The 24159-nt window shown below is 51.4% G+C and overlaps 7 protein-coding genes across 7 annotated transcripts; 4 read left to right on the top strand and 3 right to left on the bottom strand.

The window, feature by feature from the left end:
• Nucleotides 1-346: 346 nt before the first annotated feature.
• Nucleotides 347-954, top strand: CABS01_03786 (uncharacterized protein; the record flags this gene model as incomplete). The annotated part of the gene is made up of 2 exons (XM_060537158.1): nt 347-510; nt 816-954. The coding sequence occupies 2 exons, from the start codon at nt 347-349 to the stop codon at nt 952-954; spliced, it is 303 nt and encodes a 100-aa protein (XP_060391416.1).
• Nucleotides 955-2278: 1324 nt separating this feature from the next.
• Nucleotides 2279-3889, top strand: CABS01_03787 (SPFH domain/Band 7 family protein; the record flags this gene model as incomplete). The annotated part of the gene is made up of 1 exon (XM_060537159.1): nt 2279-3889. One exon carries the CDS (start codon nt 2279-2281, stop codon nt 3887-3889), a length of 1611 nt encoding a protein of 536 aa, XP_060391417.1.
• A 424-nt stretch (nt 3890-4313) lies between these two features.
• Nucleotides 4314-5921, bottom strand: CABS01_03788 (cytochrome P450 1A2; the record flags this gene model as incomplete). Its single annotated transcript, XM_060537160.1, has 1 exon — nt 4314-5921. The coding sequence occupies one exon, from the start codon at nt 5919-5921 to the stop codon at nt 4314-4316; it is 1608 nt and encodes a 535-aa protein (XP_060391418.1).
• Nucleotides 5922-9244: 3323 nt separating this feature from the next.
• Nucleotides 9245-11723, bottom strand: CABS01_03789 (uncharacterized protein; the record flags this gene model as incomplete). Its single annotated transcript, XM_060537161.1, has 6 exons — nt 9245-10030; nt 10103-10271; nt 10337-10775; nt 10829-10901; nt 10966-11620; nt 11698-11723. 6 exons carry the CDS (start codon nt 11721-11723, stop codon nt 9245-9247), a joined length of 2148 nt encoding a protein of 715 aa, XP_060391419.1.
• A 910-nt stretch (nt 11724-12633) lies between these two features.
• CABS01_03790 (uncharacterized protein) lies at nt 12634-13522 on the top strand (the record flags this gene model as incomplete). Its single annotated transcript, XM_060537162.1, has 2 exons — nt 12634-13279; nt 13353-13522. 2 exons carry the CDS (start codon nt 12634-12636, stop codon nt 13520-13522), a joined length of 816 nt encoding a protein of 271 aa, XP_060391420.1.
• A 3617-nt stretch (nt 13523-17139) lies between these two features.
• CABS01_03791 (uncharacterized protein) lies at nt 17140-19573 on the top strand (the record flags this gene model as incomplete). The annotated part of the gene is made up of 6 exons (XM_060537163.1): nt 17140-17174; nt 17234-17942; nt 17999-18068; nt 18150-18687; nt 18773-18941; nt 19013-19573. The coding sequence occupies 6 exons, from the start codon at nt 17140-17142 to the stop codon at nt 19571-19573; spliced, it is 2082 nt and encodes a 693-aa protein (XP_060391421.1).
• Nucleotides 19574-19960: 387 nt separating this feature from the next.
• CABS01_03792 (major facilitator superfamily transporter) lies at nt 19961-21787 on the bottom strand (the record flags this gene model as incomplete). The annotated part of the gene is made up of 4 exons (XM_060537164.1): nt 19961-20976; nt 21052-21352; nt 21461-21517; nt 21644-21787. 4 exons carry the CDS (start codon nt 21785-21787, stop codon nt 19961-19963), a joined length of 1518 nt encoding a protein of 505 aa, XP_060391422.1.
• Nucleotides 21788-24159: the final 2372 nt, after the last annotated feature.

Consider the following 24159-nt stretch of genomic DNA (forward strand, 5'->3'; position numbering starts at 1 on the left):
AGGTTTGGAATTGAATTGATGCTTTGTGGTCAGGCTTCTGCAACACAGAGTGAGACTTGCGTGAAAGTGAGCTCGTCGGGCTGATGCAGTCGTAAGGGAGATGATTGGAAGTCCGCCGTTCGTGGGTCACTGAGTGAATGACCTTGATAGATGAACGGTAAGCCTGAGCTCTTTGTGCCAAAAACGCCTCGGGCGACTCTGGCATCGGGTGCGTGCCGCAATGGTGACTGGACCTTGAAGGATCAGAAGAGAGAGGCAACGACTTTCGGTGCCGAGATGGGGATTCCGCAATGACGAAAGAGTGGGAACACGGCTCGACGTACTCCGTAGTATCTAGTCAGTTGCAATGCTCTCGGCCGACGCCGATGGGAGCATCGGTTCAACTTCTACAGGGCTGAACTCTTGTGACCGCAAGACCTGCACGAACAGCATGCAGTCGGACTCAGGATCCGGGGATGGTGGCGGAGATTATCGGGTTTCGTGGTCACGGGGTCCTCTGGGCGATCAATGGTATGCAGGGGCGGATGTGTATGATTATGTTGTGTCAAAGGGCAGACATGGATTGAGGCTGTGAGTTGGTTCGTGGGTGTTGTAGATCCTTGGATACCCTCTCTTGGGGGTCGGTTCAGGCGGCACTGTGGCTGGGCGAAGGAAGACAAGCAGGCGCTGTAAAGGCCACTCGACGATTATCGGATACGCTAATGGCAGGTTCCAAGGGTTCTCGGAGGCGTTTTCGAGTGCCTGGCGAAGGTGCCGAAAAGGAGAGGAGGAGGGAAATGCGCCCGACTAAAGTGCTGTGCTGTGCTGCGCCGCAGCTGGTTCCTATCAGAAGGGCTCAAGGAGACACTAGCGCGCCGCCATCGCTCAGCATTCCCGGAACAGGTGACCGAGAATGAGGCCCGCTCGTCGATTGACATGAGGGAAAATCAGACCCTAGGCTCGGTCATCGCCTAGGGAAAAGAAGGTCGAATTGAGTTCGAAGTTGATGTGGATATGTGAGCGATTTCTTGATGTTGATGCTGCGTGATTAAGATGCCCGTTTCAGCCGCAAGATATGTATGTTGGCATGCAATAGCAAAGTAAGCGTTCGGTGACGGGAATTACAGGCCTTCATCTTGCGCTGCCTGGAATCCTAGCAGCAGACTATGCCGTCTGAGAGGGTCTGTGTTGTATAGAAGAGAACGTGGATGATCTGACTCGGGCCTGTGCACTCAAGTTAGCCCGTCCCTGCATCTTCTGGCGCCTTTTGATGCATGTCTGACCTGGCGAAACCATGAAAGTGAGGGTGTTGTCGATGGTGTCGAGCGAAGAGGTGGAGGGCCTCAGATGGGAAGCGGTGGAGTGGATCGACACCTTAATTTCCCCAGATCAGCCACATTCGGCGATTAGGTGACTCCAGGCATCCATATAAGGCAGGCTTCGAGAAGAAGTCTAGCGCGTACTAGCCACACCACCTGACTTGACCCAGCCACAGGAGTGTTATGATTGGTTCGAATATTCCGAAAAAGTCACGTGGAGAGGTAGGACTGACTAACCGGGTGCCTGCCGTCTGATGCGGAATTCAAAGAACCAATCCAGCCACTCTCTTTCCGCCATTTCCTCCACCTACAGGTTCAACCGTCCAAGGGTGAAGGAAGGTTTTACCATATGCACTGCCGCCACCAACGGAGCGATGTTCTGACGGTGACCATTCACCAATGACACCGCCCAATCGCATTCTCCGCCCTCCAATAATGCTATGCCTTGCCACGAGGCTCATTTCATAGGCTGCCAGAATGGTATGTCGTGTAACGAGAACGCCTGGTCATGAATGGGTCACACGCTAGTCGCAACCGTTTACCGCCGCTAAGTTGCTTGCTTGGCTGGGCGTCTGCCCCCAGCCATGAACTACCTTACCCGAGATGCCAAGGTAGGTGACATGATGTGAGTCCATTCTTGAGCTTAGAGCTCAGGTAGAGCTTCGATCTGCCTCGCGGGCTCAAGGTATATAATAGAATGGTTCCTCCTATTTGCAGTGTTGTGTCACACCAACATAGAGCTACCTCAAGATACCCCGAGTCTTCTTGTCTATCACAGGGGGATCACTCTACAAATCCAACGAGCAATCTACGCCAGCAACGTCTGCTCCAAACATCCATCCACATACTACTCGAACTTCTCATAACAGACTCGTTGAGAAGCGGCCACCTTTAAAGATCTCACCCTCTTCTCCTTCTGCCAACCCTACCTCCATCTTTACCTTACCCTCACTCACTTCCACCCATACAACACCGCCAAAATGTCGTACAGAGTCGCCGCCCCCGATGAATACCTCGCCATCACGGGTATGTCCGTGAAGACGGTCAAGATCACAAAGGCCGCCTGGGTATGGCCCTTTCAACGCTGCATGCGCTTCCGCATCACTCCCCACGACTATGCTATGAGCCTTCAGGCCATGACCAAGGAGAAGCTTCAATTTCTCCTGCCCGTCGTTTTCACTGTAGGCCCCGATGTCAACCAGCGCGGTGCCAACGCCGCTCATCAATCGAGCCACCACTCCGAGACCTCTGACCAGCAGCAACACGATGAGGACGACAGCTACATTTCCTCCAACCGCCGCGAGGACCGCGGCGACGCTCTCATGAAGTACGCCATGCTCCTCGCCGAGTCCGCCGACAAGAAGACTAGCTCCCTCGTCCACCTCGAGAACATCGTCAAGGGCATCATCGAGGGTGAGGTCCGCGTTCTGGTCTCCAGCATGACCATGGAAGAGATCTTCACCGAGCGCGAAGTCTTCAAGCGCCGCATCTTCCGCAACATCCAGTCCGAGCTCAGCCAATTCGGCCTCAAGATCTACAATGCAAACGTAAAGGAGCTCAAGGACGCCCCCAACTCAAACTACTTTGAGTCCCTCTCCCGCAAGGCCCACGAGGGCGCCAGCAACCAGGCCAGGATCGACGTCGCCGAGGCCCAGCTGCGCGGTAACGTCGGCGAGTCCAAGCGCAAGGGCGAGCAGGAGCGCGAGATTGCAAAGATCAACGCCGAGACCGCCGTCCAGAAGACGGACCGCGACATCGAGCGCGCCACCGCCGAGGCCAACCTCGATACCCGCCAGGCCTCCCTCAGCAAGGACGTCGAGATCGCCCGCGTCGAGGCCCGCCGCGCCCTCGAGTCCAAGGACGAGGACCTCAAGCGCGAGGTCGAGGTCAAGCGCGCCGCCGCCGAGATTGAGCGCCTGCGTGCCACCGAGGTCGTAAAGGCCACAATCGAGCGTGAGGCCCGCCAGCAAAAGGCCGACGCCGAGGCATACGCCATTGAGGCCGACGCCAAGGCCAACTTTGAGAAGAGCCAGCGCGAGACCGAGGCAAAGGCCTTCAAGACGCAAAAGGATGCCGACGCGCACACCTCAGCCGAGTTCAACCGCACCACCAAGACGGCCGACGCCAACGCCTACAAGGCCCGCCAGGACGCCGAGGCGCACCAGTACTCTGCCCAGCTCAACGCCGAGGCCGACCTCGCCATCATGCTCAAGAAGGCCGAGGGTATGGCCGCCATGGCGGACGCCTACGGCAAGATGTCGACTGCCTTTGGCGGTCCCGCGGGTCTGCTGCAGTACCTCATGATCGAGAAGGGCACCTACGTCCAGCTCGCAAAGGCCAACGCCGAGGCCATCCGCGGCCTGCAGCCCAAGATTAGCGTCTGGAACACGGGTAGCCAAGGTTCTGGCGAGGGCGGTGGCAACTCTGGCATTGATACCATGCGCAACGTCTACCAGATGCTGCCTCCCCTGATGACGACCATCAACGAGCAGACTGGCATCACTCTGCCTGAGTGGCAGTTTGGCAAGATGAACGCCGGTATGCAGGCCATGCAGAGCGAGAACAACGGCAAGATCAACGGGTCCAAGTAAAGGATGATTGATAATATCACAGACACTCATTTGAACGATTGGGGTAGATCGGCGTTGGTGGCTTATGCCTGATTCACGAGTTTGATGATACCATAGCAGGGATGGCAATAGTCGATTTTATAGATCTCCTTTGTCTGTAGTTGTACTTTTAGCTTGATAGTTACTTAATATCTCCTTGAATCTTGGACACTAGTAAAATTCGATAATTCCGCTACCGCCAAGTGAATAACATGTAGAAAAACGGAACCTCACGTGATTGGTATTATAGTGTTCAAAGACTCGTACGGCATAGTATCGTTCCAGGTCGTTTGGCGGTTAGCGTCCGAAGTATAGGGAATATTGATAACATTCAGCAACGATGACCAGCTACGCATGCAATTTATACTACAATACACTCATTCTATAATCCCACAGTAGGATTCGCCTATAACGTTGTTGAAATAACCATCTCTGCACTACGAGGACTCCTGGGTATAATCCGGCACGGGAATCGCTTCGGGTGACTCGTAAGTCCATTCGTCAACTCCACCAGCGGTATAATCTCCTCCCCCCTCGGCCCTCTCACCCTCTCAATCTTGACCGTCGCGAGCATCGAAGCAATCACAATCCAAATGCTCGCCTCCGCAAGATGCTTTCCAACGCAAACCCTCCTCCCGAACCCAAACTGCCCCACTGGAAACGGCTCCCCGCGGCCGCCCTGTTCAACAGGGACGTACCTCTCCGGGTCAAATGCCTCAGGATCAGCATACGTCCGCTCATCGTGCGTCATCGCCCGCGCGTTGGCATACACGAACGATCCCTTTGGTATAGACATGCCGTCGTACACATCATCTTCCAGCGAGCGGTGCGGCACACCGAGCGGGGATACGGGGCACCACCGCAGCGTCTCCTGGACCATATAGTCAATGTACGGTAGTCTCGGCCGGTCCTCAAAACAAGGCATCCTCCCATCCCCCACGACCTCGTCCAGCACCCTCTGCGCTTTTTCCTGGACCTCGGGGTGCAGAACCATGTTGAGGACGAAGACTACCAGCGTCGACCACGTCGTGTCCTGCCCCGCGGCATAGACCGCCGCCGCGGCGCCCTTGATGTCGTCTACCGACAGCTCTGGCGCGATGCCGGATTTGATCTGCTCTGCCCTCTGCTCCAGCAGCATTTTAGTGAGACTGTGTTCTTGGTCCTGGGTCCTCTTGGCCGTCACGGCGGTGTAGGGGGCATCGTGGATCTGGCGGATCGCCCAGCTCCAGGTCCGCGCGAAGCGGAGTGATCGGTCTCTCACCAGCCAGTCGGGCAGATGCCGCACAAAGGGGAAGAAGTCGACAAGTGTCCCAGCCGGCGCCCCGCCGTGGCCGAGGGCGTATGATGCGTCCGTGGCCATTTGGATATACGGATCGGTATCACTCTCAACACTAACACCGAACCCAATCCTCATCACAATAGCCGTCGCAAACCTCCGCAACGCCGTCTCCCAAGACCCAGGGTCTCGTATGATCCCCTTGACCAAAATCAACGCCTCCCTCTCCTGTAGCTCGCGATACACCTGCACACTCGTCTTTGAAAAGCTCCGCTGCAGGATGCTGCGATGCATACGAAACTCCGAGCCCCACCGCATAAACGTCAGCGTCTTGCGCCAGCCCATCTCCTCGAATAACACGAAGCGCGGGCGGTCGCAGTAGTTTGCGCCCCGCTTATCGAGCAAGTCGACGGCGGCGCGGACAGAGTTGAGGACGATGATGGGCTGGCCTAGGACGTTGAAGGAGAGGATGTCGGAGCGGTATTCTTTCGACCAGGCGGCGTAGGCGTGTTCTGGGTTGTCGGCCGGGACGATGCGGAGGTGGCCGAGGATTGGTTCGCCCGGAGGTCCGGGCGGGAGCGGGAGCAAATGGCCCTGGTGGGTTCCGAGTTTGCGGAGTCGCGTGCGCGTGCGCCGGGTCCGTAGGGTATGGACGGTGACGGCGGCGAGGAGTAGGAGGAGGAGGAGCATGGCGACAAGCCGTGTCCTGTGCACGGATAGGACTTGCAATAGGGCCATTGTCGGGTAAGGTGCAGTGATTATCGTTGCAGGTATATAGCGAGCGTATCTAGTCGCAGGATAGTCTTACTAGTACCACCGAAGGTGGAAGGATGGGTTTAGGCGACGGGGATGCCTCGAGGCTCTTATACGGAAGTGTCACCAACGATAGCCAATGCGATACCAAATCCAACCTTGTCGTGATGCAGCACGCAGGAAGCCCGAAATGGCCATCTTGGCTGACAAGTGGAGGAGGGGCCGGTTCCCTTCCAGCACGTAATGATGAGGAGATCGATTCTACCAGTGGTTTATCAGCAAGGTGTTAAGAGCAAGAGTCAAGCAACACAGACTAAAAAGTCGTTTGACTCGGGTTAGTGCATATGAGAATCTTAGAATGAGGGTGACAAGCCGCCCAAACCAATACACAGGAAAACCTGGCCGGAAATTCTGCCCACGACAGTTTGTCGCATCCTGGTCAGAACCGGCAAAAGGGTCCGTAGCCGGCGACAAGCTCCTGAGTTTGCCGGACTTGGGCAAAATTATGGTCTTCTTACACTGCGGTCCGTCGCCCATAAGTGGTTTTCCGCGTTTCCCGTTTAGCGAGCTTCATGCCATTCTGGAAGCTGTCATTATGAATGTTTCTCGGACGTGGCTTAGGCCGTATCTCTTGAACCTCATGCCTACTCCGAACGTTACAATATCCGCATACCTTGTCCTCCCACGTGGCCCTCCATCCGCTAGTTCATCTCTAGTCTGACACGATGTCACCTAAGATTCAGATCTAGTCACGAGTAACGATTTCTAGTCAGTGACGTGCAGACGTAAACTCGCAACCACCGAGTCACACGGAGCCGCGTGGTGCCGTTTGTTCTGCTCTACCCCCCCTCACACACCTGATTCGTAGCCCACATAAGGGGGAGATGGTCGGGGCCGCAGCGGCGGTCGCTTAACCCGCGGCGCTGACTGACTCGGGCCCCCGCCGCTACCAAACGGGGATTCGGAAATCGATTCGTTTCGGAGGCGGTGCCGGGAACGTAACATGGCGGGCTCGCTACACGCGTGTCGGCAGAATCATACGGCCAGCATCCGGGCCACCATGCGAATCATGCCGACATGCTGGGACCGAAGATGTTGGATTTTGCGGATTTCTTTGCCCAATGGAGCGAGCCGCTAGCCGTTGGTTTCGCCAATGATTACTACGATCCTCCAAAGCCGATGATACCGACTCTTCAAGCAGCCCTTATGGCCATTCTCTAGTGTGTGGCTCTTGTACTGTCAAGGGAAGTTGTGGGTTGAGTGTGATTGCGGGGGATAGTGAAACGGAAAAGGGAGCGGTAGTTTTCAGGCCTCAGACACCTGAACGTTGAGCTACGATGATTACCCCTCTTACCTCTCATATAGATAATAACACGCAGGGAGCCTCTGGTGCGAGCAAGAGAACGGATAAGAGAACTAGAAAAAAGACAATAAATTCCGAACTGAGAAGCACCTGAAGGCTGGAGAACCTTCACTGCGTCCCACTTTCAGCATTGAGACAACGTTCCGTGAGAGCTTACCACAAGACACTATCGCAGCTAGACGATTCCTCCACATCTATATAGTTCTATGTTATATTTCCTTACGTTGATTTCAATACGTTGGCATAGGATTAAATTGAAAACAACGTATCGCTTGTTAGACCAGATAAGATATCTGGTATAATGACAGGAGAGATCTACCGGCCTGCGCAAGATAACACCCACGCTTTGTCCGTACTCGCTATTGAAGCTTGATACAACGAGGACAAGGAAAGGGACTCGATATGAAAAGAAGTTACAGTGCGCATGACCACTTAGCGCTGCTTAGGTTCACACGTAACTTGGAGGAGACATACGCCCTTCTGTCAAGTGCTCAAGCCGAGCAAACGGTGGGGAAGGGGTCGGCAAGGCGCACCTTCTGGATGATCCAATGTCAGGAAGACCTTCATGTCCACTCGGAGCATAGCATCCCCCGCCGCTCCCATTGGATGATCTGACAGTAATTCGCCTTTCTAGGAGAGCGGCTTTACGTTTAAAGTCGTCACTAGGCAAATGGCTGCATTGACTGGCACGCTTGCTGCTATCGCGAGCCCCTACTTCACGGTAGGATGCCCGGATACATACCCTTGTGCGATGCTTTCCCAGGCACATAGCCTTCGAGGGCAAGTCGATCGTCGGTCGGGCATCCAGCGGATGAGATTAGGCCAAGCCATCCGAGGAAAACCAATAGTAGGTACGCTGCATTAGCAGAGGGGCTTAAGATGCGTACGGCGGAAGCGGCATTGAGACATTGGTAGGTTAAGTATCTGGAACCAAAGGGTTGGAAACTTGGGTACCCAAATTTCACCTTTCTCCCAGACGTCATGGTATTGTGGCCAAATAATTCCGTTTCCGGGATGAGGTGAGAATGAGGGGGGTGGGGGGCTTATTACCTCAACTACATAGGTAATCTCGCCCCATCCCTCATCACTGCAGACGACGAGGAGCCATACCAATATTCTATCCTAGAGGGCTTCTGGAGTAGTGAAAAGTCATCCGGTAACGCCATCAATCGTACGAGCAAATAGGGGCTTGAAATAGTATGAGGGCTTGCGATGAGACGTTCCCCGCTATCCTTAGGAGGTGGTCTTCGCGTCAATAAGTGCGACTCGCTATTATTGTATCTCTAGCAGCACCCGCATCTATACCCCCATGTCTTAACCCTTAGAGGCCGAAGGAATGGTAGTAAGATCTCGTGGTTGCGTCTCCTGCCGTCAAGCAGTCCCAAGAATGGTGGGACTGACTTGCGCAGAGTTAGTGGCTTATACAGACGCTTGAGATGTCAACCAACAAAGCTTTGACGGCCGAAGGTACCCAGAAGGATGGCGAGGGGTCCATGTTGTGTATGGCGGCCTAAATTTACACATGCCCCAAATGAGGTGTTTCCTTACGACCTCTTCGAAGCTGACTGCATTCTTGAGTGGCAAGTCCAATTATAGTCTGCTCACCGTCACTGGGATGATCCCCCGATGAATACCTACGTGAGGCTTCCGTACTTCCCTCTACCCTCCTTCTTACTGTCCAAATTCTGTTTATCTGATAATTAACGATTTGCCTGAATTACATAGATTTCACGCAAGTCCATGTGCCTGAACTTTGATCGAGCCTACATAGTAATCAGTCGGATCACAGTATGGCGTAATAGTCAAATCTGTCGATTACATTATGGAGAGTGTCGTCAATAGCCTTTAAGTAGCCGAGAATGTACTTTTAAGTCCGAGTAAGCTATTGGAAAGAGGAGAAAGGCATACAATCTTGAGTTCGTCAACTCGAATCAAATTGCCAGCTTTAAGCCTCAGAGTCCGAATTAGAGGTGTCGCTCCAAATAGCCTGTTTCATCGCACGTCTCCCAGAAGAAAAAGCATGCTGGACGAAGCCAGTATCATGCGCCACCGCTATGATAGAATCGCTTCCGCTGCTTGACACCTCTTCCATTCCACGGACTTGACTAACAGTGCGAAGCCCAACTGCAGACCTCTTGAAATGAGTAGCACCTGACACTATTCTGGGGTTTGGCAAGCGGTCGGCTGGCTTGAGCTCCGGAAGATGACCGGATGGTTTGGAACCGACGCCTCGCAGCTTGGCACTAGCTGCACTGTGTTTTGGTAGTACTACTCGCTTGCGCTTCCGAGGATTGTCAATCTCCTCAGAATCAGGTGGCTCCACGCGCTCAAGATGGTTCTGTGCAGGCCTCTCTGGGCAGGCCACAATATTCCCCTCTTTCGTTACCAAGAGACCGAAGCCTTCGTCGTCTACCTCCGTGTCAATGAGACAGCAGCAGTAGGACGAGTCGTAGTACAATGGTAAACTCAAAGTAGGCATGCTTCGGATGATTCTTTTTCCGCCATGACCCATGTAATGTCTTTTAATGACAAGGGATCGTTCATCACCTACGCCTTCAAACTCGAGCTCGAATAGCCAATACCCCTTGTGAGGCTGGGGAAGTTCGATGACATCGCAACAGGATGCAAGACGGAGATACTTCTTCCTGTCAGGAACCTGTAGAAAAGGGTCGCAAATAATCCTGACTCTAGATTTACCACTGAACCACCTTTTCCAGGGACTCGGTCCAGTCTGCTCATGGGTCATGTCAGTATACACAAAGAGTAGATGACAAGCAACGCAAAGCAGATCGAAACAACTTACTAGGTCCAATGAGACCTCAATCTCTTCTTCCCACAAGCCCCCAGATTCCTTCGGCCCTTTGGGTAGACTTCCCCGTTGGAATCCAAACGCGGCGCCCTTTGCAATTGACTCTCGTACAGACATGGTGTTCGCTGTCGCAAGTGCTGCCCCTCGGTAAATGTTCCATGAACTGCCCTTGAATGTCAGCAATGCTGTCCTCGCAGTTCTGCTTCGAGCTATCGATATGTTACTCACTCGTCCTTTGGTGTGTACATCGTGGATGGCTCCGATAATCCGTACCGCCGGCAGGCCAAGTTGAGCCGAGCTTGGACAGCAGAGTTCTTCCCACTGCCCCCTGACAGAACAACTTTGACATGGGCGCTGAGAGACACTGCTTCAGCGATCTTCCTTTCAGCAAGATTCAGAGGCTCTCCCATGGCCCTCAAAAAACAGCTCTTGGATTCATTTAGCGAAATGTTCACGCTGCAAATTTGTTGCTCGTCGTCAGGGTTCGGACAGGTGAAGTACATCGGCTCGACCTCGCATCCTTTGAAATTCACGATTTTTCGCTGGAATGATTCGAGAAGTTCTGATCGTAGTCGAGGTGGTAAAGCGCGCTTAGTAGTCTTCTCCACGTACGACTTCATGAACTTATTAACCTCCTGCTCCCACCATTGAGTACCGCCAAAAGTCGCTTCGGAATACGTGTCAGATATGTTGAGAAACAAGCTAGGCAACAGGACATACAAAATGTTTGACCCATTCGGTGGTAGCTGAGTTTACCGTCGGTGCTCTTCTGTGCACTGAACATGCACCCGTTCTAAAGATGGTCGTTCGCCCTGTGAACTTGTTTCCGGACATTGGCGATGTGATAGATTACTTACCATCGTGTGACCCCCGAAGTCCAAAAAGACGACAAGAACTGGGATCTGTGGTGACACAAAGATCTCATCGACGAGCCGTTCAGTCGCAAACAATTTATGGGCCGATGCAAGGCTTTCAACGTGAAAGCTGACTTCGAAATTCGGTTTGATCCAAGTCGAATTGGGGGGGATGTTCTTTCTCAAAAGATTCTCATACTCGGTTCGTTCTCCTAGTCTCCAATGAGCAGGGTATGACAGCCCGATCTCTTCGATGTAGAAATAGGTGCGCGAGTCAGAGTCGTTGTTGCCATTACAAAAGCTCTCAACTCGCTCAATCACTGTTCTAGTGATATCATTCATGCCCTCTTTGACAAGGTACCAAGTTTCTTCCGCTTGCGAGCCCTGAAACAAGGCATCAGTAGCATCATCTCCGGTCTTTGGAGATGTGGAGAAGAAGGGCTTTGACGGCACCGGTTCCCTATCCTGGTCGATGTCTTCGCCCGTATAGACCCTTCCAATGCCATCGAGATAGAGTGCCGAACTGAAAGCGCCTTTTTGATAGCGTTGATCATGCCCAGGCAAAGCATCTTCAGTGAAAATGAGATACTTCTGACGAGTGTCTCGGGTTAGAATACTGCCACGAATGGCGCTGCTTCCCCAGTCCAGTGCCAAGATACTGGGCGCGTAAGCTGAGGTCAGTCCATGTTCAATGATAAAGGTGAGACTTTCCAACTTTTAGCACAGAACACTTACGCAGTCTGTCGTTCGTGCTCAATCATGTCTAAATGTTGGCAAGATGTTAATAAACGCAGAAACAAAAAAAAGTGCAAGGGGTGCCTTCTGCTGTCATGTGAATAAGAATGCCAGGGGGAAAATGAGGACGAATGAGCAACGTTTTAATACTCCGTAGTCGTTGCATCTCCCGAAGTTTAACCCTGATATTGATTCGTCTCCGCTCCGGATTGATGTACTTGAAAGATACCGGGTACGATAGGTAACCCCATTGAAGCACAGAGACCGCCCTAGACTAACGCGGTGCCTAATGCATGTAGTTCTCATAACATTACATTATTTTGGGGGGAGACGTTGGATGTCAGTCGGCGGAAATCTAGCCCACTAGCAGCTGCTGTCACATAGAAAAACCAGGAATACACCGGTGTGTAATTATATGTACAATGCCCGTTGTCTGAAAATGATTCATGATGTGGATCCATGTAGGCAATAACTACAATGGGGGTGGTGCAGACATTAACCTACCGGATTTTGCAACACAATCATGAACTAAGCAGGGAAAGCTTGCGCTGTCACCGCCCGCCCCCCTTTTCCCTACATATGAAGCCTCAAGGATTGTCTATCGGTGAGCAACGATACAAGATCTGCAATAGGCTGTGCCCATTCTTGGCACAATCACTACTCCGGTGCGGGCGCTAGACAATCAAGCTCGAGAAAGCTATTCGAGTATGAGTGAAAGAGGGACCGTACTAAAGTATATCGCTTCTGACATAGTGTGCATTTAGGTGGATACCTTTGATTTCATGGTATGAATGTAAAGGAATCAGGAACTTTGTCTCAAGCTGGCCGTGTTCCTTCAAATTCAGCAATGGATTGAAAAAGGTCATCCCTTCCGCCCTGCAGCGCATTAGCTTTGCCCCTTCTTATCCGCAGTCACCAGCTCAGAAGAAGTGCACTATGAGCCTTTCAGAAGATTCGACAAGCAGTCTCTCCGAGGAATCGGCAACAGCAATTCGTCTATACATTAAACAGCTTGAAGATGACCTCCACCAGCAGATCACTACTGAGGTTAAACGTGTTCTAGAGTCATATGAGATTTTTAGGAGCCATTGTCAGCAGAGCCTTCTTGCGGGTCTTCCTCCCAAGTACCGGCCGGAAGAGAGACCAGAAGTTGTTGCCAGGATCAAAGCACAATTCCCGTGTCACATCAACAACTTCTTCTACGACAACATCGCTGGAATGTCCTGCTCTGCCTTCCAATACGCGGGGACGAAGCCGACTCCTTTCACGATGCCACGGGACCTCATTTCCATGCGCCGGCCGCCTCATTCGAATCGCACTGTCATTCGGCGGAAAACGGTTGAGGGTCCTCGATTTGTGACCGTGAATGCGGTAGAAAGAGCTTACTTGGACAGTTTTGTCTTCTCCTATACGCTCGATGGTTCAAAGGCACATTGGATTCTGCTTTGTCCAAAGCAGGATTGCCAGAGTCGCAACTTCTCTCGAGATCCGATCGCTAGCGGAGATGCGATAGCACACTTCAAGCAGTGTGAGATCTCGGCTGTCGAAGAAACTACCATTATCAGGAGACATGGGATGCAAGGTGAGCCAATGTCTGTCCTATTTCTCTTCATTATACAGTGAGTGAGTGGCTGACCTGTTTATTTCTCTCAAAGTTGTGCCGCACAGACTCAAAGCTCGAGACCAGCCTATCAGCGCTCGGTGGGTAGCAAAGCACAACAAGAACATAAAAGCAGGCAATCACCGGTTGACAAAATGTTCTCGGAAAGCTGACAACAGGGCGAGTTCAGACTCCATGGAAGACTTGGACACAGACTCTGACTGAGGGTGTCTTTATGGCTGGCTTTAATGGCTTGGACTGTAATGAACTATGGATGAATGCGTGCCTCATGGCACGATTGATCATTAGGAATCAGTCACAGAACCTTAGAATGAAATTGCGTTGCTTTTGTTTTTGATCTCTCCCGCCTTCCGGGCAACTCCAAGTTAAGGTAGTGATGGATACTTGACCAATTTTGAGAATTGGACACCAGATTTTCGGGCTGAGCGTGGCCCATGTAGGCAGGGTACTACCTAGACATCGCGATATGCACAAACATCGATACTTCCCCTTTACAGGTAGTTTCCTTTCTCCTTCTTCTCTTTACTTAAGTACTCTGTAATTTGACGAACTGTATGTGACCCACTTGTTAATACAGCCTTTGCGCCAATGGGGTTCGTTTCCATTCGACAAGGAGCTTAGTGTGAACGTAAATGCCGTGGCTTCCCTGAGGATTGTCGAAGCCGTAACAGGTTCTAGCCATTTCAAACCAGCGGAAGTTTATTGCATCTTACCCGGTGTGCCAGGCTTGCCCCAAAACGGGAAGCCCTATCGCATCCACGCTACCATGCCGAGTTCCAGATCCACATAAAACGTATTGAAACAAAGTAGGGATGAATGAGACTCACCTTTTACACTGCATGCAACTATGTTGACAAAATGATAAGGGGATGAAAGCAGAATGCATGAGGTAGACGGTAGTAGTGACTTCAAACCACTTGCATGTCCCGTTGACATATTATATATCTTGAATTATGCGTACATTGTAGGATAACCTCGAGAGCGCTCCTTACGTCACCAAGCTAAGTTAGATAGCGCCATATATGTATCAAGGGGTTTCTGGTGCGTCCGCTGAAGGATGAACATCGCAAATGCGCTGTTTTATGTCCTTGTCAATTCGATCTTCGGACAAGAAGTCATTGGAGAAGAGATCATGTACGCCCCATTCACTACGCCCATGTGAAATTACGCTTACTTTGAGACTCCGAATGCAGTAAATATTTTAGTCGGCATGCATGGTGCTGAAAACAGGATGCCTGGAGTGATTTCGTGGCGTGTATACGCACATAAGCTCAAGACATGGCATTCTTTTAACTCAGCCTATCTGTCCGCTTCTTTTTGTCGCCCTTAATTTACCCCACACGAAGCTAGAAGCAGAACACTATTATCATCGACATGAACTCTCAAATGTAACATGGCAGATCGTTGCTGTTGGGCCGACGCACTTTACATTCGTTATATACTGAGGTACAGTACCTGGTACACATGCATGTAGGAAGTAGGGTCAGTGATAAGTCGGGACATATCCGGACACATTCTTTGATTTAGATGTGAAACAAAATCGTGAGTCTTCAAACTTATCTTCGGGCCCGCGAATTAACTCGGATTATACGGAGTAATACACGGGCAGTGCACAAATTATGGAGTGAGGCCATCGCTCGCACCTGAATTACTCCTTAGATTGGTCACGCAAGAATCGCCTCTCCGCTAACCCTGGCACAAAATTTTCCTATCACATGCCTAAGTTGAAGTTGCACTAAGGGTTCGTGAACTCCTGAACCCCCAACCCCCCCCTTTCTGTTCTTTTTTCGTCCAATGCGACCATGTAAGTACTCTGCCTCTGAATGGAAAGAGTTCTAGGTTGGGCCTACGTCTAGATCAACATGCAAATCCCCATGCGAGATAGCACGAAATTTGGACAACAAGGAATTTGTCAAGAATAACGTGGCCAGGGAAGGATATTAACATGAGCTTTTTACATGTATACTTGGGATATATGTGCTTTCAATTTACCCAAGATTGCGGTACATCAAGTGCTCAAATAGGATAAGATCGGCCGATTTAATCAGAACTATTGAAAGTTGGGAATTTGAGAGAACCTTGCATATGGCTCATTCTCTCAATTTCTCTATCTCCAGGGGGCAGATCATCGAGACCAGGTAGCATCCGTGCTTCCATTTGTGAGGTAGGTATTGCGTAGAAAGGCTGCATAGCGAGGCGAAAGCTCTTTATTGATAGCTTCGTAGCCACAGAAGTACCAATCGAGAGATTTACGTGTATTAATACCTACTTCTGACAGTCCTATGATTTCATCATAACGCACACTTGTATGAATAGACAGATATAAGCTCCTGGCTTTGATACGAAACGTGGTTCAGGGCTAAGGCTACATTAAAAAAATGCACCCAGTTTTCGTCGATACCTTCTCACTACTCTTTGACGTGCGGACTTTGCTGCTGCCTGAGTACGACCCCAAGTGTTAGCCTATCCTTGTATTTAGCTTGTGGGCATTGGAGCGAGAATCTGTGGCCACAAGGGTCGGCTTACGAACGCACAAATAATTTCCGCATCATCCCTAAAGGCAGTACCATATAGCTTCAACGTTGAGCAGCTTGACCGGCATATGAATGGGTCAGCCGAAAAAGCAAATTTACAGCCAGATGCGGAATTCGGACAAATAAGAATGCAGCACCGCCTGCCAATACCCAAGCCATGAGCGAAGCCCCAGTTCGGCTTGCTTTCCAAAGCTTTTGTCGCGACAGATATCTTTATGACCAGGTTGGTGAAATTAAAACGCACTGTGGACACGGCCTGGGAGAAGAAAAGGGGGGGGGGGGGGGGGGGAGGGAGGCACATTCTTACTTTAGCTTCAGCACAGGTGAGCTGGTGCAAAGGAAGCAGACAACACATGGATGTTTTGAGAACTTGGAGCTTTTGAAGTTCATTACTTGATGACAAATGCTCGTCTGCGAGGGCGGTCTTTTCTGAAAGAGTCTCGATTGTATGTGTATTGTTGAGATTGCCGTAAATCGCGCGGTGCCAAAAGTCAGAAAAGGTCACCTATTGCGAAACAGCCGTATTGATTCAGCTGAACCAGTCGGCTTCCTCTTCCCGCGGCACAGCTGGTCACTCGTGAGTGATCTACCATTGGTCTGCCCCTGATGATAGTAAGTGGCCTGAACGTAATAGCCAAGTTCGCTTTTGAGGTCACGTCGGACTTTCTCGAGGTCTCCGGGACATGTCAGCGAGGCCTTCGTCAAGAAACAAACAAGCGTTCATTCTTGGCAAAGATCCCATTGATGGGTACTACCCATGGCCAATATTTACCAAGCTTAACTAGCTGCTGAGACTCATGAGGGATTAAGTATTGATGACATTTGGCACATGCACTTCCTGTACCCTGGTGTATGATCCATGCCCGGTGATATACCAGAGGCCTTGTCTTGGATGTGGGGGCTCTTCCAGCACTTAATGCTCTGGATCATTCAACCCCGAGGGTCCACGTATCCAAGCATTCATCTGCGTGGCAGGAAAGCTCAAGATTCTGTGGATCCCGCCAACAGATTCTTCGAGAGGTTTTTTGGCGACATGAAAGCTTGGTCCCTTACTAGTTTGAGTCTGGGCAATATGTGTATAGGTTGGTTGCGGTCAACGGATTAGAGACAAGAAATATACCTGGGATCCAAAGTGCTTACTATTTAACCCCAATACCCCTTATGCTGACTCGAGTCGCTCTGTATTTTTTCACGGGAGCCACTCAGCTTATAATTTTGTTTACCTTCTGCTTCGGGATAAGACTTCATACTGTTATGTGCTCGAGGCCAATTCTCAAGAGTCATGCGATGTCCGGCGCTCTGATGCGCCGCTGTACAGACATGTAAGCTAACACTTTCGCTGTCGGTCAACTCAGAAAACTAGATTGGTTAATAACCGTAGTGTTGTTGGCTTGGACTGGGGGAGTACCTCTGTTCGCTTGGTCATTTGCTTCTTGCCCTCGGACGGTGAGGCGATTGTTCCAAAGCCGGAAGAGTTGTTTAACCAAAGGAGTTTGCAAACCCAAGATGGTACTCGATATGAAAAGGGCGCTTTCAACGGGTACATCAATATTTCAGGGACTGGAGAAGTCTATACTGGCGATGAACTAAGCCCTTCAGCCACACAGGTTTCGGCAAAATTCTTTCTAGGTGATGGTTTTCTCGACACAGGCCGGAACACAATCAACAACGAGAATTCCCTGCGGGTGGAAGCACTGAGAATCAAGGAAAAACACTCTGATTTCGAAACCATCGGAAAGAAAGGTTTGGGGTTAATCCTCGACGCTGTCTTCCTTCGCTTAGATGAAGAATGCCGCAAGATGGAAAGACCTCTTAGGATTGTAGATTTTGGCCTCTCAGCTCCTGCTCACTGGAGTGTCACAGAATACGAAAAGTACAAGGCTCTGATTAGGGAAAAGTTAGAAAGCAGCCCAAGACTGCTTACTAGTCGATCGTTCGATCTCGATCAGATCTACGACCATCTCCATTTACATACAGAAGCGGAGGCAATGGCCCATTTCATTTCTTCCAGCGAACACATCGCAGACAGGAGACTTGGTACGGACGCCAGCCAATATGTGCTTTTTCTCGACTTCGGAGGCCACAGCATGGTACGTTCTCTTCATTCTGTTCCAGCACATTTAACCGCATATTCTGACGCGCAAAGAATGGCTGCCTTTACTACGTAAGACGAGCCGGAGGCAAAACGGCCCTTTTCAGAGTCGGTGATCCCATCGGTAAGCCTAGCGAGCGAACTGAGAGTGCTTTAAGGATGAAATAATTGGTGATCTGTGTGCTAACTTCTCTGTTTACAATAGCAACAGTTGGCGGCGGAGGCATGTGGGAGGCATCCGTTGGTGACTTTTGCACCAACCACACCACATCGGACAACGGTAAAGTCAGCAGCCAAGAATTCTCGTATTTGCTTCGTAATGAGTTCCTCAGAGAATTCCGTACGCGCCTCATAGCTCTTGGGAACAACAATCCGTTCAAGGAAGAGTCGCCGAATGAATTCAAGTCGCAGTTCGAGGACATTGATCTTACTATCGCGAAGCCGGCGAAGTATTCTTCAATTTCCAAGCGCTTCCACGTCAATATTCCGATCCATGATCTGACCAAAATGTTCAAGAAAGCCTTTCTTCAACCATTGCTTGAAGCCGAACGCGGCATCAGGAATCTTGAAGCTGAACTTGCATCATCGCAAAAAGACATCCGTGGCCGGATTGTAGTATCTGGAGGCGGCGCCAAGAATCAAAGAGTCAAGTACTATTTGTTCAAGTTCGTCGAAACGGTTTTCCAAAACACAGTATCTCCGCCTATAGTCTATTTGGATCAGAACCCGGAAACCCCAAATGAGTAAGCATGCTTCCATCTCGATATCTATCTTGACAAGAACAATATTGAGAGGAGGCCGGCTGCACTAATACTTAGACGCAAACAGATCATTTAACACTGCCAAAGGAGCGGGGCTCGCGACGGCTAAAGCACACCAGACAATCCAAAATTACATCAAGAATGGCGCTGCTTTTGGAATACAAGTGCAAAGAGGCCGAGGTGGTGGCGGGGATGAAGAATGGGACGATTTTGCTGCTATGATCCTGGCAAATAACGTGAGTCAGGCAAATGTCCAAGAGCATAGACAACTTTGCCGCGTGTTGTTTTATTGACATCAGGCTCTCAGAGAAGAGGAATGAAGGAATCGCGGTACCACACATTCCAAACTGACGGCACCAACAGGTTCAGGATAGTCTGCGATCCCTTCGGCCTGCACCAGTCAATGTCCCAGACTGATACACAATCTCTACGCTATCTCGACTGTGGCGCGCATACCTATGACTTTCTGGACCTTTTCATGCCAAGTCAAGGGCAATGGCAGTTCCGGCTTTCTGTCCCGGAGAATCAGAGTTCTGAGCATGAGCATCTAGTCCTTGAGAGACTTATGGTTGACAGAGGCCGTGAGTTGTGGACGACATACGACAAGATCAAGCTCAATGTATTTTTCAGCCGATCGACATCGACATTTTTAGTAAGACCTGATCGGAAACTCGATAACTTGCACCTTGGTCTAGGCTTGACCCCAGACGGAATTTTTGTTGCTTGTACGGCGGAAACTGAGAAAACTTGGTTCGACGAGGTCCAGCGTCGGACGAATGCCATATGGGCGGAGAAAACTAGGGAACCGCCCAATTACGAGACAACAGGTGCCAAACTTGTTGAGTTCAGCTCGGACAGTGAGGCTTAGGGTTTTGAGAGGTATGAAAAGTAAGCGGAACGTGACGTACTTCTTCTAGATTGTAGAATACAAAATTACGTGTTTCATTGTACCAAGCAAGAGCGTAGGGTCCAAATTCATTGTTTAACAGCATAAGGTAATATGCAATAATGTAGTTTCGTAACAGACTACTTTGAGACACAGGCTGTACATACATACAGTCATTGAAAGCACGTGCAAATGAAGAAGTGAAACGATAGTATCTAATGCAAGGATGGTATCATTGACTCCATAAAGACAAAGAATCTACAAAAAGGCGCTCTAGAGACACTTGTAACTCAATCTTTGAACGTAGAGTTCATACCTCCTGATCCAATTTCTATAGCTGTAATAGCAAATCAAAGCACTACATAGCACCTAGAGCGTGTACATGAAGTCAGGTCGCTTGTCTCCAGCGACCCACCTCTGCTCATCAGTCATGCCAGCCCACTGGGCATCCATCTTGCCGGCTCTGCGGCGACTGTTGGATACTCTAAGCGCGAAGTGCATGAAGATGGACCCACCAAGGAGGAAAAGAATCTGGTAGCCCAAGACAACACCGTGGCCAGTGAGGTAACGAGGGGACTCGGCCTTGATGTAAATGTTGGAGGAGACAACACCGTTGAGGTTACCCCATCCAACGACCATGCCCAGGACGAAAGCGCGCTTGAGAGAACCCTCGGTATTGTTGATGACCCAGGAGAGGGTGTTTGAGATGGTCGGGTAGATACCAGCGGCGCCGAGGAAGGTTCCGGCGTACTGGACCTTGGGGTTGGTCGTGGAGATGAGCATGACGAATCCGACAATACCAATAGTGACAGTCGTGACGTTGCAGTATCCACGCCAGCGGGTCTTATCGGCAATGATACCAACAGTGACGGTGAGAGCGGCAGCAACGGCGTAAGGCGGAACGGAAAGCAGCTGGGCCTTGGTGCCTTGGTGACCCATGCCACGGAGAATAGTAGGCAGGAAGAGGGAGAAGGCATAGAGGGGCACGAGACAGCCCATGTAGATGACCATGTAGCCGTACGTCTTCCAATCCGTCATGGCAGCGTAGATGTGGCGCTTGTCAAAGTCCTCGGCGGTGCGGCCCTGCTTGTCGGCGATGAGGCGGCGCTGGACGCGGATACGCTCGTCGGGAGTCAGGAATCGGGCGCCCTCGGGCCAGTCGAACACCATCCACCAGCAGAAAATTCCGACAAAGACGGTGGCCAGGCCCTCAATGATGAAGATCCAGGCCCAGCCGGGCTTGCCGCCGATGCCGTCCATCTTGGCGATGGCTGCGGCGAGGAGACCGCCAAAGGAACCGGCCAGAGCGGCGGCGGAGAAGAAGACGGCAGAGCGAACACCGATTTCGGATCCCTTGTACCAACAGGAGAGGTAGTAGTTGACACCTAGTGTCTCATATTAGCCTCTGAAATCTCACAACCATAGGTTCCTGTGAGATCATGATGAAATAGCGAGCTTACCAGGGAAGAGACCAGCCTCAGCGATACCGAGGAACCAGCGGGCCGCAAGGAGACCGGAAAAGTTGGTGCACAGACCCATGAGCGTCATGATCATGCCCCAGACGATGATGATTCCAGTGAAGAAGATGCGGGGTGTGAGGCGCTTGAGCAGTGCATTGGTGGCGGGCTCGAAGACGGCGTAGCTAATGAAGAAGATGGTGAGCGACATGTTGTAGTCGGTGCCGCTCATCTTGAGGTCATCCTCCATGCCGGCGAGACGCGCATTGCCAATATTGGTTCGGTCGAGAAAGGAGAGGAGGTACTACGAAGAAATATGAAATTAGTATATCGTCAATCGTATTATGCGCGCGCAGCAGCTCATGCGCTGAGATTCTAGGAGAAGTGAGTTAGAGGGAAGATCATGTCTTACAAGGAGGGATAGCCAGGGGACTAGCCAAAGGTCGACCTTCCACATGAGCTTCTTGTCCTAGAAAGGAAAAGATGAGTTAGCATGAGTGGACATATTTCTTCTGTCGTCTTAATGAAGCGTGGAGGAGTGAGTGAGGGCTTCACGACCTCATCACTCATAAGCCGGGTGAGGGAGCACACGTACAATGGCGGCACGCTCCTCTGCAGACTTTCCGGCGTCGGGATCGGGCAGATCAGCAAGCATCTGCGCCTGCTCGAGCTGAGAGTCGATGGGCTTCTCATCCGAGCTCTCGGCGAGCTCGTGATCTTTCTTCCCGTGGCGATCCATGGCTACGGTATTGGGACGACGGTTGTGGGTAGTGGGAAAGGTGTTCGATGTGCGAATGAGATTTGCGTATGCGCGCGAGCGCGTTGGAACCAGGTGTGTCGCTTTTCCGAGGTTTGTGTGTGGGATCCCGCAGAAAAGTTTGCTTCCCTCTTGCCTTTCGATGGTAGAAAAAAAGAAAACTCTCAGTCAAGAGAGGTAGGATCCGTCGGAAAGGCAGGCGCACGAAATCTGGTACGTGGCTCGCTTAAATGGTCGGGTCACTCAGGTGTATTCACCAGTAACCGAAGCTCAGGATGAGAGCGGATGAGGGGAGAGGTTGAGCAAGACTCGAGATGTGGTGGAACGCGGCAAATGGGAGGCGTTGAAAGGAGACGGAGAGGTAAAGTGGGAGAGAGAAACACACAGAGAGAGAAGATGTGTCCCAAAACAACCTGGATGAGCTTGAGGGGTAGATCCGAAGCCAACGTGGGTTGAAACCTTGAGCGCTGCTTCTTATAAATTCGACGACAACATGGGATGTAGGCGGCCGTTTCCTCTCCCTCTCTTATTCAACGACAGTCCTGCCATGCTCGGGACCCTCCGTGGCCGCCGAGTGCTACCCCCGATCCACTCACACTCACACTCACACTCTACGCAGTATACATCGCATACCCCAATGGGAAGGACGAAATTGGCTTCCCATCTGAATGATTTCGTTGGATGGCCCGCCCCTCTCTTCCGAAGTACTGTGTAAAAAGCCTTCACCGTGCGGGCTTCCGACGGGAGGGCAACGGGAGTACTTCAAATTCGGTACCGGAAACCCTGTCTGCTAGTTATAGCTTCGCCGCCGCGCCGCCTACGACATGGACTAAGGCTAGATTGAGGTCTGGGAGCCTGGGAGTAGGGGGAATGTAGACTCAGGGAGTGCCTCATCCGTAACTGCGGGCAGGGTTTGCAGGGCTTATTGCCTTGGGCTTCGGTACGTACTACGTAGCCACGCAGTATGCAGGTTGCTGGTCGTGGTCTTCCGCGCAGCTGGCTTGCATTTCGAGACGAAGAGAATGGCAGGGGGCTTTGAGTTAGGGATGTGAGTGGCTGGCTCTAGCTCAGAGAGCTCAGGTTGAGCACTTTGCTTGCTGCTGGTATCTCCGACGTCTCGACACTACGAGTCGCATTTACACTAGGGAAAGGTATCCAACTTCCTCGTCCGTACGACCGATGCCTTGCCCCCGCCAATGCATGCCCAGAGCTCTTGGCACTTCTCATGAGCCAACCCCGGAGCGGTTTGCTGTTAGCGATTGGCCCGCAGACTTGCGAGTCTGGGGCTAGTCTGGAAGGCAGGCTGTGGGCAGGATTGATGATGGGGGTCTCGCAATGGGAGGAAGACGGAGGAGAAAGGCGGAGAAGAGCAAGAATAAGCCAGACAGGTGAATGGCCCGTAGCCAATACGACGATGGGAGGTGGTAGAGAAAGAGGCAACTGGAGTCGACGATGTCCAGGCCGTTTGAGCAACATCAATGACTCGTCGAGCGCAGCCGCCTGCGCTTATGCTGGCACCAGACGCAAACACGACGGACAGTGTGCCCTAAGGATATTGCAAATTGGCCTATTGGAATGAGACCATTGCTCCTCGCTGGCAGCATATTACCTGCACGTCCCAGTATGTGACCCGAGGGATTTGTTTGTGCTACACTACTCACGGAGAGGATGTTCCCTGCAGGCTAAGGAGTGCTGGACGGCTCACGAACACCAAACGGAAACGCTAGATTGACGAGAAGGTCGAGCTGGATGCATAGAATGTTCGATTCTTCCCGTTAGCTTCCTTGTATCCGAAGTATGCGAGCCCTTCAGGACGGGTGCTGCACTAAGTTCGAGCCGTCCTCCCCCAAGTTTCTTACAAGCTTCTTCTTGTCCTGATGGCCATCGCGGCGCGGGGGAGGATACGGGGAAAGGGATGGGGAACCTGTTGGAGGTCATGGTGGGCAACATGAAGACAGGGGTGAGAACATGAACAATTTTCGATGGACTTTTCCGTAGATATCATCTCTCTCCTCAGTGCCGCCATTATCCTTTTGTCATCATCGCGACCCCGTCTTCCCCTCACAAGTCTCTCCACTCAACCACCGACATTCGTGGAGGCCCCCGGACGAAATAAGCATAAGAAACAGAAAAAGTTCGGACATTGAGCGAGATAGTTGGCCAGAGACAGGGAACCAGCCTTCTCACGAACACCCCATGCCGCGCCCCTCTTTCTCTCTTCATCCCCCGCAATCCTGTTTCTAGGCAATTTTCCCCGCACGGAGAGGGAGTCGTGGAGTTTGACGAGAGCGCTCCGATTACTTTACGACTCCATTTCAGTCGAGGTCTTGGAAAGTCTTGGGAGGGGCCCGGCA

The sequence above is a fragment of the Colletotrichum abscissum genome (genome assembly GCF_030869225.1).
Source record: "Colletotrichum abscissum strain IMI 504890 chromosome Unknown Scaffold_7.1, whole genome shotgun sequence".
NCBI lineage: Eukaryota > Fungi > Ascomycota > Sordariomycetes > Glomerellales > Glomerellaceae > Colletotrichum > Colletotrichum abscissum.